At 33.8% G+C, this 13,019-nt stretch overlaps 1 protein-coding gene across 1 annotated transcript; it reads left to right on the top strand.

The window, feature by feature from the left end:
* Positions 1–381: 381 nt before the first annotated feature.
* LOC149546829 (brassinosteroid-responsive RING protein 1-like) lies at positions 382–720 on the top strand. Its single transcript, XM_089794060.1, has one exon. The coding sequence runs from the start codon at positions 382–384 to the stop codon at positions 718–720; it is 339 nt and encodes a 112-aa protein (XP_089650186.1).
* Positions 721–13,019: the final 12,299 nt, after the last annotated feature.

Genomic DNA, 13,019 nt, shown 5'->3' with positions numbered 1-13,019 from the left:
AAATTTAGATTGACTAAATTTTAATGTGAAACTAAAGCTTGACTATATTTGTTTATGCCAATCGTTAAGCATATTTGACTTATGGTGTTGACACTTTGTTAAATATTTTTTAATATCTATACAATCAAACAGCAAAGCCGTATTTTATTAATAATTTACTTTTATCTCGCAGTCAACGTCAGGGGCTCAACTTTTATTTTCGCATTAAATACAAAATGACAATCGGGAGCATAAAATCCCCGTCAAACACGTTTTTCCAGTTGAATTTGTCAAGCACGATTTCCTACTTCTTCAACAGTAGTAATATCATCATTATTGTAATCATCATTTATAGGCAGAGTTCCCTAAACTCCTTGTTGCTCGGCGCATTTGGACTGCAAAATGATACCTGTTTTTGGTATTCCAATTTTCCCACGATGTGCAGCAGATTATCTCCGTCTTGCAATTTCTTGCTTTCATAAAATCCGCGCCTCTGCCTCACAAAGCACTTGTCCCACATCACCCAGAAAAGCTTCGTCTGTTGTGGCGTTCAGAGACTTTGCAGGGACGGAGGAGGATGTTTTATGCGCTGTTTGCCTAATCCTCTTCGAGGAAGATGATGAAATTCGACAGATCTGCAATTGCAATCATATATTTCACAGAGCCTGCCTTGACAAATGGGCAGATCAGTATCAGAATACGTGTCCACTCTGCAGATGCTCTCTCCTTGCACAAGAATAAAATTTTATCTTGCAAGAGAAACACTTTCTTTAATACTTAGATACTTTGTTTGTATGAGACAGTCTTTAATGACTCAATTAGCCGAAGAAGTTGTTGAACTCTTTACTGCAAGTTCAGATAGTAAGATTTCAGTGTTCCTTTTCTCTTCAATAATTTCAGCAATATTCTGGGTGATTTGGAAGGCATATATGATGGCTGGTACATCTATAACATATATTGATTTTGTTCTTTAAAAAAAAAAATTGACAATTTTAACTTAAGGATTAATTTTAAAATATTATAGTTAATTTTTAACTTAAATTTAATAAAAATACTTTAATCATGTTGTAGGATTTATGTTTCATGAGTAGTGATTCACATGAATTCATTTTTCATGAGTTTTTCGGTAGTGTTCCATTTATTTTAATGAGAGATGGATTCATGTGAATCACTACTCATGAAACGTGATTCAATGAGTTTGACTGAAAGATGACACACTTAAATCCTAATAGCAATATCACTATTTGACTTTCCAAAAATATCTCCTACTTATAAATTGATGAGATTACGGGTTTTTCTAATGAATGGTTCATAAGCCACAACACTTTTGGTGAAGGTTTTGCAAATGGGGTTGCAAGTAGATTAGATTTAACAATGGAGGAAGCTTTGTAGTTAGAAATGCTCAAGATGGAGTAGTACTATGATGGATGACCTCCTGTGAAGTCCTGATGCTTAACCCCAGTGAAAAACACCTAGATCAAAAGAGCTATGTGTTCCACTTATTGTCATGAGAGATGGATTCATTTGAATCACTACTAGTCAAACATGAGTAAATGAGTTTGACTCATAAACTACACTTTAAATGTTGGTAGCATTATCATAAGGTTCCCTTTAATCAACCCCAAAGGGAGGACTGCCAAAATCCAATATAGATCTATTACTAATAGGATCCCAAATATTGTCTCTTTTACTTAACTATTTTTATCAAACTATTTATTTCTAATAATGTTCTTAACCTCTAGAAACTACTTTAAAAATCTTTAATGAAATCTTTACTTGATGCTTTCCAACATAACATAATAATAGTAACAACTTAATGGTTTTATCAGATTTACTCTTTGCAATCTTATTCCTAATCTCATCTACAACTAATTGTGTTGTCTGTGTTGTTTCCTATTTCCCTGGCAATCTTCTCTTGATAAAAGGTTTTAAGGTATCTTCAAATTGGGAGGCAAGGGGTTAAACAACAATAAGTAATCAGGGTACAAAGATTTGGGCAATTTAGATAAAGCCTCAATAACCAAAAACACCATATGATGGACAAGAAAGTTAGATCCATCACAGCATAATTATTCTGAAGGGAAAGACAATTAGAGGAGTGTTTAGGGACTATAAAGGAGGTGAAGGCTGGGGAAGAAGCTATAGCTCACTAATATTGGATGAGACTTTTTTAATACTATTGAAGATTATCACATTCCTAAAACTAAGCCTATTCTTTGTAGTCTTGTATAAAAGTGAATAACCTCTAAGAACATGGCTACCTTTACTTCAAAGAAAGTTAACATTTCTCTTCCCAAGAGCTAAATGCCAAAATGTGAGAGATGCTGTTCCAAATACTCTTTAATTATATCAAAGAAATTGACACCTATCGTAATAGATAATAAAACATTAATTACATCGAGAGGATTGACCACTAAATTAATGGACAATATAAATTTTAAAATGTATACAATGTTCTGTTTATGAAGCATATCTTGGCTTATGATTTGGACACTTTGTTAAATATTTGTTAGTCTTTATGTAATCCAACAGCAAACCTGTATTTTATTAATAAATTAAATTTTGCTCATAGCCAATGTTAGGTGCAAGTATTCTTCTCTCACTAAATAGAAAATGACAGTATGCAAGATAAAATCCCTTTCAAACACTTTCTCCTGCTTCGTGTATACTTCTTCACCTGTAGTAATATTATTTTATTGTAATGTAGTGGGAGAGTGGTATACCTCTTTTTGCCGTCCCCCTTCACTCCTTTTTAGATGTCCGTATCATCTGTATAAAACAGTATCATTTCTACTCTTTACAAAGTCATGATAAAACTTCAGATAATTATTGCTGATTTGATCTATATAATTACCCCTTACAATGTTAAAAAATTAAAATTAAATTTCAAATACGTTGAATTATGTAATAAAAAGAATGTTCGCTTGGACCCTACCTGTCTGGATCTCATTGACTTTTTAGACTATTATGAAATATACAGTTGAATGCAATTAAGTTTGAAGTTGACTGATGCAATTCTTTAATATTGTAGTTGGAGCATTGGTGAATGCGGTTGAATTTCATGTCATTTCCATTTGATTTTCTATATAGTGTATGTCGTACCTCTTCTTATTTCAAGATAATTTGGAGGTCTTTCAATATTTGTTTATTTTGATTTTGAAATAAAAGCAGTCAAAACAAAGAGGCTGGCCCATTACAGACAAGCTGGACAACTACCAGCAGATAATCATCAGAATAGAATTAACACCTAAAGGTTTTAAGAACAAAAACAGAAGTTTATGCTATAATAATTAAATTACAGTAACTACAGACTTTAAACACAGCAACAGAAGTAAAAACTAAAATTGTAAAGCAAAGAAGTAAAAACTAAAATTATAAAGATAACTACAGACTATAAACAAAATGTCTGTTAATTTTGTTATCATCTCAATTGTCTTCAGCTGATGTGAAAGACAAATAAATACGCGAGATAAATAAATAAAATAATGTGAGTTTGCAGAAATTTGCTCAAAGCGAATCAAAGAATTGGACAAAGTTCAGAATGAAAAAAATTGTAATTTACATATCGAAAGAGGAATCTGGAGGGTTTCATTTGTTTGCAGATAAAGTTTGCGAAACATCTTATCACAACGAAGCATGTGCCTTCAGTGTGCCCATTTATTTTTCTAAACAGAAATGAAAGTCTAAGAGGCAACTTGCAGACTACCAGCAAAGAGGAAATTTGTCTATGCGTAGGACGAGGAAGCGTACAGGTTCTTAAAAATTATTTTGAACTTTTTAATAATCAAAGTTTAATGTTTTAAAATTTTCATTAAAAGCTTTGTCATATTTGAAGATTTGGAAATTGCTTTTCTTCGATAGAGATTATAAAGTTGTAAAAAAAATTAAAAAATTAAAAAAAGGGTAATACTCTGAAATTTTCTATGTGCCATATGAAGTGATTTATATATCATTTTTTGAAGTGATATATTGAGAAATGGAGTGTTTGAGAAGGATTAACAAACAAAACTGTCATAAGAGATATATCATTATTTGAAGTGATATATTGAGAAATGGAGCATTTGAGATGGATTAACAAAAGAAAATTGTTGTAAGAGATATAATCAAGTGTATTATGGATTGTACTTGACACTTGTTTTTCAAAAAATATAATATTAGAATTTTTGTGTATGTGCAGTTTTCAATCAAAGAGACATAGAGAGTATTCAATGCATAGATTTCTCCTAAATCGTCTTGATGATTTGGGTCATTATGCATATTTTTATAGAAAATATGAGAGGAAATGTCATGTTTCATATGTTGATTCTCATTTTTGTAGGAGAGAATTTTACATATTTGTGGGATATCTTTCAACATGGATATGCAATGTAAATGCATTAACTGACCTAGAAAAATACAATACAAAGCAAAAATGACGAAGGATAATGAAGCTCTATTTTTTATTCAATATGCTATCCCTCAAGCTAATCTTCCCAAAATATGTGGTGGTACTCATTCTAAGTAAGCATGCTAATTATTACGTAATATGTATCAAAGGGCTCAAGCTACTAAGTTCTTGATATCGAAAGCACCAAGAGTGTGTTGACCGATGGAACAAATAGCAACCACTAGACACTGTTAAATATTAACACCTAATGTCTGAAACAAGAAAAAATAACAACTAAGGTCTACCTCTATCAACAACAAAGATTTGAGTGTGGCAACACCACGAACCATGGTATGCATTGTAAAAGATCATCATGGGACAAGCCCCCAAACTAGATGCCCTTTAAAACAATCAGAGATCAACTAGTCATAGGAAGAAAAGAAATAAAGAGCTCAAGAAAAACTCATCCATAAAAAACCAGAGAGTTCGTCCTTTTTGCACCATCATAGTCAAAGGTCTGTGCCTTCCAAACTTTAGTCCAATCACTATTAGTATCTCTACTACCATCTCCTTTGGAACATATCACCTCCCACATTAAAATCACAAACATGAATAACCTCTCCATATCAATTCTGAAATTTAATATGACAACATCTATTTTTGTACAAAACTTGGCTCCCCAAGCAAAAAGAGAGGTAGAGCCCAACTGTCCTTCATAGCTCCCTTCCACCTCCATAGAAAGGGATCCCACCTCAATAGGGTAAATAGGGAGGGAGAAAAAGTTGAGAGAAGATTTCCACCAAAGCCACCCCCACCTTCGAAGCACTGGCAATAGAAGAAGCCATGTCCAATCCACTAAAAACTTTACTCGCAAAGTATATCATCTTCTCAATAGATAACATATCCACCTCCATAGGATTAGAGTGTTGAAGTAGCAGAAGAGAATGCTCATGCCAAAAAAAATTGAGAAGATGTCTTAAAAGCCAAAGGAGAAATTTAACCTCTATACAAGTTTCTAGGGTAAGATTTAGAAGAGATCTCAAAGTCCATGAAATAATAAAAACTAACAAGCCCATGACTTTAAAATGGAGAAGAACCATCAAGAAGAAACATTTACTTAACCAATCATAGCTAGGAATGAAGGAAAGCCTTTTTAAACCACTAGAATTCAGCTGGTAGACTAGAGGACAACCAAGGAATGAATGAGCCAACAAGAAGACATGGGAACACAACACCCAAAGAACTAAAAATACCTAGATCACCATGGGTCTTCAAAGCTACTAAAGTAGCATAGAAAAAATAACCAGAGGAAAAGCCCTACCAAGAAGTAGTGGGGTGTAATATCCCTTCAAATGATAAAATCTAATGTTAAATCATAATGTATAGGTCTATTTATAAAGTATTGGTTAATAGTTTCTCTTCCTTATCTTTATAGTTTATACCTTGACACTTAACTTGCCCAATGGCCTATGGAGAACAAAAAAGTTAACAACAGAATGGGTAAGTGAAGTTATCTATCAAAGACCCCTAAATTGAAAGGTACAACTCCCTTTTGAATGCAATATATGCAATGAATTTTATTTTTTGGGTTTTCGGGGTATGCTCTTAACCCAATAGTAGAAGAGGCAAAAGCCAAATTGCTCAACACTTTAAACAACCTAGGAAATTAAGAGGGGGACTAACTCACAAATTTTAATCTATTATAGCTTAAATGGAATAAATGGTTATATTCATAACCAATTATGATAGCAGGAAGAAAGGAAGAGATGGAAAAATAGGTAATTCTCGAATTACACAATTAGCTGATATTTTGAGAATACCTAGATTTTCTATCCCTTAGCTATTCCATCCATCAATTTTTGACTTCGTTATGCAACAAAATTTACTAAGCACACAAATTATGACATACAACAGAAAAAAAAAAGGGAGATGCTTATGCTCAAGAAAGTAAGACATACAATCTATTGAACAAAGGAGACAAAACCAAGTTCATTAACATTCATTTAATTCTTAACAATAGAACATTCATTCCATACACTATAATGAAACTAAATGAATAGAAAAACTAGAAATGGACTTAGAGTCATGCAGTAGTCCCAACTACAAGGGGTTTGAGCAAAAGTAATTTTGTTGATCTTATTAATTTCTCAAAAGGTTACATATATTGCCCTTCTCAAAATGACCAATTACACTAGATGATTTCTTTACAAAAAATCTCTTAACATAATAAACTAAAAATAGGACAAAATTGAATCATTTTCCATTACAAAGACTGAAAAATTGCTATGAATGGCTACAAAAAGAAGGAGAAGAGGGAAACTGAAAGGTGTCTAGAAAAGCATCAGAACATCATGTCTTCTTAGGAGTAACTAATTTGGCTCTATAGGATTTCATGGTGTCAATTACTTTGGCTAGTTCTTTAACATCTTGAATGATGATGTTGTCAGCTTGAACCATCGAGTAGTCATGCATCTCAGTCAATTCATCTATAGTCATGCATCTCAATCAATTCATCTATTCTAGCGACCCTTGATTGGAATTTCTTCAATTCTCTCCTTATGATTGCGACTATTGTTAAGATTTCCTAGATCTTGGAAACTTGGAAGTTGAGTGAGTCAAATACTTCATCAAAAAATGCAATAACTTTGATCATCCTCTCAACATCCATGAGCTTTCCATTAGCAGACACAAAGGACTTAGTGTGCAATATCTTCAGATATTGAAATAACTTCTTAGTGACCTTTTGTACTAGTTCATGTACATCCTTGAGCTCATTTGTAGACCCCATAGATCTTTCTATAACAAACTCCAAGGATTGTTTCCAGTGAAATAGTGACTCCTTGTCTATCATGAGGTTCCCATGAGTAATGGAAATATTTTTCTTCATGTCAATTACTTCTTGCAGAAGGGCCAACTACTTTTTTAGTTTGTCTACTAGCTTTTTTTATGGTGGTTTGATGATTTAAACCTACCTCTCTAAGCTTGTGAGCATCCAACACTAGGCTTCCCAATTTTTCTACTAGTGGGGGACCTTGAGCCTTCATCTGATCTACCCATGCTCAACCAACCTACCTAAATTTCCTTTCTTGTTGCAACTTTAGGAGTAGATTTTTGTTCTCTTCTATATTCAATTCAAATTGACTCAATGAAGTACTCCTGAGTGCAAATCTTATGTACTCTGCCAATTCTCTATTCGAGTCCTTCAAGGTTTCCTTTTCTTCTCTAAGCTCTTCTATCTTATCTTCAATTTTATCATTGGTGGACTTCCACATGTTCACCATGGAATCATGAACAAAGATACAAAGATTCATTGTTCTAATCTAAAAGTCATCTTTTCAAAGCTCATGAAATCTTGCTTCCTTTTGTGACTTAACAATCTCTACTAGCATATGGCCAATTGTCGAATCAATAGCTAGTACAAGAATTTTCTTCTACTTCTTCATCTTCTTGGATGGTTGAGAAGAGGTGACTTGTGTGATTAAGTCCTTTGATGGAGCTGCATCTTCATATCTCCTTTTCTTCTTATCAATGGTTATTTTAAGCCATGACTCTATAGAGAGCATATTGATAGTCGACTACAAGGTAGTGGGAGTAAATAATTTCCTTAGAATTAAGGGTGTTTTCTTTCTCTAAGAAGGAACAGGGAAGGTCGTGACCTTAGTCACTAAGAGGGCTAAGGTATCCACTTGCTAAGATGTATCTTATTTTTGGCCATCGTTTGGATTGGTGTCGTGATCCAAATTAATGACTTGGATAGAGGAAGATGGCTTGGCCACTGATTTTTTTTGTTCTTTCTCATTATCTTTGTCACCCTCCTTCTCCCCAACTTTCTTGATGTTCAAAAAGAGAGCCAACTTCATAGGTAGGAGAGATTGGCACATTCTTCTCTAGAAAATGGTCTCCACCTTGACCAAAAGGCTCTAATGTGCCTATAGGTGTTGATGTAGCAGTTGTGGTGGTTTTTGCTATGGTTGACTAGGTGGTTCTTGCAGATACTCCACCCGTAGAACTAGTGCTCCTAGTACTCTTCTTCCTCACTCAGGTCCACTCCATCCATTTATCTATTCTCTTGATTATCCCATCTATAAGAACCTTGATAGTGTCTATGATTGGACCTATAGGTGGGGTAGAAAAAATTGGGGTGCCTTTCATCTTCTCATTAGATATGGGATGCATGTAAGATCCATCATTTGCAAGGTCAGGAAAATCACTTAAATCATTATACAATTTAAACTCATTAATTTTTAGTCATGCTGAAAATGTCTCCTAAGTTTGGTACTCATTGAGACACCTTGAGACCAAAAGTATTTACTATTCATAACATGGCTATATGCATATCCTAGCTTTAATTAATCCCTTAAAAAATTGAGTGCATCATATTGAGGCTTGAGTACCAAATAGTCTACCAGTTTAATTTTTCTCTCAAAGCTCTTCACTAGCTTCCTAGCATCAGATCTAGAAGCACATGAATATGGTCCAACCACTATAGGGAAAGGAATCTTGACTATCTTCTTTACATTAGAACACAAGGTGTGCACTTCAAGGGTATGCCAGCACAATTTGACTAGAACCACCTTGTCTTCTGGATACTTTGGAAGCCTCTTAGGAAAGTCATATTAAGATCCTATCCAAAAATAAGAGAAACTCAAAAACTAGATGAATGAGCATCTGAATTAGTTGATGGTAGAAATTGCCTCTGGTAAAAATATCCTTTCATGTAGCAATTCCCCACATAGCCTCATTGTGTAGGCATCATTTATAGCCACATACTCCTCAAAACTTCTTTACAACTACAAATGTAAATAGAACTCATATACCTTGGTGTGCTCGTCATAGTTCTAGATGATAGGGAGGTCAGGCCACAAGTAGTGAGTTGCCAAGGAATAAATCAAATATGAGGAAATGTAAATTTTCTTAAATCCTCTTATTGAATTCAACTACAAGACAACATCATCTTAGATAATCTGCGCCTAGTTGATTTGCATATCCTCAACACATATTTTGTGTGCTAAGAAGAAATCGTGCTTGATGAACTCCAAAATCTCCTCTTTTCTTTTTAGTCTAAGGAGGAGTGCAAGGATATCCACTATTTCTCTTTTCAAATCTATGTCAAAAAGGGTCTTTAGTATTTTTCTCTTCTTTGAGCGAGTAGTTTAGAAGCATGTTGTCTACATATCTTCTTGTCTGAGGATCTTCTTCTCATTGATCATAGATGCAAAAGAGTCAAAATCAACATCATAATACTACTCCTTTATGAGAATGCTAAATGTGGACTACATCAGTTCCTTGTTGATTGAAATACAGATAGATTAGTCAAAAAATAAAATCCTCTTTATTTTTGAGTCATATCTCCATATACATTCCCTCACAAGCTCAGGTGCATGTACCACCATTGGAAAACTATCTGCCTCAACGAGTTTGCTCTCTTTAAGATTTTGAGTGATTGCATGAATAGCTTGACAATTGAGTTTTCTATGAAGATCACAAAAATCATAAACTTTGAAAGATGTTTCTATTATATCTTTTAATTCACTCTCTAGACCCATTAATTTATAGTAACCAAGCAGTCATGATTTCCATTTTCTATGACTGTACAAGATACAATTCTTAGTAAATAGTCATTTTACTACACTTGAAGAAATCAGATGCAGGAAATTCTAATGAAATAGGTATAGGAATTAGAATGCTGGTGCTACATGAACAAAATTAAGTGTAGCCAATGATTATAGTGGTAGGATTTGTATTTAATTCAGTGATCAATTGCTATTTGAACTTTCTATTGTCTTGCACATCAGAACTTAAATTCCTAGAAGCTTTATTACATTACTTGGAGTAATGTCATTTATCAAAAATCACTTTAACAAAATAAGGTTTTAAGTTCTATGGGAGAGAAAGAGAAAATTATCTTTTCTACAAGGAAACTTTCCTTCTATTCAAAATTGCAGCACGAGGAGTAATCCTTTGTTATCTTACACATTTCATTCTTTCACTTTCCACCTAAAGCTATTAACACTCCATCTCCTTTATATTGGAGTTGCATTACCACTACTAATTGTTGATCTCAGATTGGTTTTGACATGTGAGTGCCAACAAACTTAAGCTATTTATTCAGTTCATGTCGAACTAGTAATACATCCCGAGCACAACATGTAAATATTAGACCATGCCAAGCTGTAATGAGTGTCGAGTCACTCAAGTGCCAAGAAAATAGACCATGCTGAGTGATTTGGGAGCCAAATAATTAGTAGATGCCAAGTAATGTAGGTGTCGAGTTATAGCAAAAATTACTGAGCATGTTGAGCATCCAAGACTTTATATGCCGAGTGACACAGTTTTTACATATTTATTTTTAATGGCACAAAAAACCATGTAAACTATTTTTGAGCTGACATAAGGTTATATTTTGATATTATGGAGATAAGGATGAATCACTATTTGGATCCCCTATGCAATTACATCTAGCCAATCAAAAAAAGGGAAGGTTTAAGTGGAAAAATGGATGAATCTCAGCCATAGATTCATTCCTAACCCTAAGCCACCTAAGTCTTCTTAAGGAGGATGAAGCCCTAAACTCTTTATGATAGAGGAGAGTGAATGTGGAAGGAATTGAAGGTGCAAACAAGATAGTTTGCTTACAGAGTATTCAAGGTGACTTAGAACTTATGATGAAAGAGTGAATTGTAGAATCAGTTAGAGAAGAACAAAAGCATAGAGTAAAGGATACAATAATGAGGCATCTAATTATGAAGGATCAAAAAGATATTTTTTAGAGGTGATCTATTATCAAGAAAGCAAGTGCCAATCATAGGATCTATGCTGAGACATTTTAAAAGGCGATTTTAGTTAAATCTCTTAATAGAGTAGTCCTAATAGGCTGTATGAAATTCTTTAATAGGGTACTTACTTAGTTTTAAGTTGAAGTCCTCTAACAAGGAACACTTCTAACACGGTGTTTAAATCCTCTAACAAGTGAAACCTAATAGTCTTTGTGGTCCTTTAATATGGCAGACCTTTGACAAGGTAGATCATGTTTCATGGTGAAATTATTGTAACTTTTATTGGATACACTTTGTTACTATAGTAGTGAATATTTTTAGGTGTCATCCCCACCTGAGTTTTACTTTCTCACTTAGAGTGTTTTTGGGTAATCATATCTGGTGTTATTTATGTCAATGCTTACATGGTTATATGACTTAGATGCATATGCTTTACATGTTATTTTAGCTTACTTATTGAATGTATGGTGAAACTTTCATGGCTCCAAGGTTAAACTACTAATTCACTCTCCCACCCCACCAAAATTTACACTTTCCTCTTGCAATTCCAACAATTGGTATCAGAGCCTTGTTCTCAAAAACAGAAGCTTTACAACTTGGAGGAAAGATCTTGAAATGGAAGTCTAGAAGTTCGGAATGACTATTGAAAACCACAATATTGAAATACATCTCATACTAGACATCAACTGGATGAGGCAAGAGAGGAACTAAAGAAATCCTTGAAGAGAAGGAAAGAAATTGCTATTGCAGAAAATGACATATTATACAAAGAGATAGTCACTACCAAGCTATTTGTAGATGGTGACTCCAATGAATTTGATGCAATAGTTGCAAATCTAATGAAAAATAATAGAGTCCAAGTCGAGGAAATAAAAAATCTCAAGTTAGAAAAAGAATCACAAGCTATATTGCTATGTGAGGTGATTGAACAAAAGAAAAAAGATATAGAAGCCAAAGTCATGATTGAAGAAGTCAAAAGAATTTTGGCCAATAGATTGGAAGAGAAGTCAACAAAGCTAACCAAGATTTCTAACATGTGATTGGATACCCTAAGTCAAATGATGAATGCCAACTATGAAATAAATGTCAAGGACATTGAGATAAGTACATTGAAGTTACAGAATGACCTAAAGAGAGAAAAGGACTTTGCTGAAAGTTTTAACAAGCCAAATGAAGCCATCAAATACTTTGAGCAATTATTGAGATCCCCTAGATCCAATAATGGTACATCAAGGCTACATAAGCACTAAAGAAGGAGAGTCATCCAAATTTGTAGAAGAAAGGAACATCAAAGGTAAGAACTCCAAACCTAGTTAGCATAATTGTGGTAAAAAGAACATATTGCTAATGTGTCTAGGAGAAAAAATACAAATTAGAATGCCAAGCCTAACAACATGAGTCATTGTCATAAGTGCAACATGAAAGGTCGTCAGGCACATGAATGTAGAACCAGGACTGTGCATACACAGATTTGAAGGATACTACTACAATTGTCAAAATTATAGACATAAAGCTTTTGAATGCAGATCCAAATCCATGTGGTCATCAAACAAGCCAACAAAGGTAAGAAGAAATGTGAACTCTTAAAATTGAGATTATAATACAAGATATAGTTTTCATTAGTGTCAAGAATATGGACATGTTCCTGAAAATTGTATTAGGACATACTTCAGTGCAAATTACAAAAGATGGTTAAGTCAAATTGCATGTTTTAGCTATTTGAAAACTAGTCACATTAGTAAATATTGTCCAACTAGGTCAAGGGTACTAGGTTGTGAATTTGATAAAGGTAAAGGAAAGGTAGATATTGAACACATCAAAGGTTAGATGAACAAGACATGAAAAGAGAAAGATATTTGCAGCACATAAAATGGAGAAGGGATCACTTCACCCAATGG

Source organism: Cupressus sempervirens, chromosome 7 (assembly GCF_028749045.1).
Source record: "Cupressus sempervirens isolate cs-2001-9-10 chromosome 7, ASM2874904v1, whole genome shotgun sequence".
In the NCBI taxonomy this organism is placed as follows: Eukaryota; Viridiplantae; Streptophyta; class Pinopsida; order Cupressales; family Cupressaceae; genus Cupressus; species Cupressus sempervirens.
This window is presented reverse-complemented; position numbering and strand designations above follow the sequence as displayed.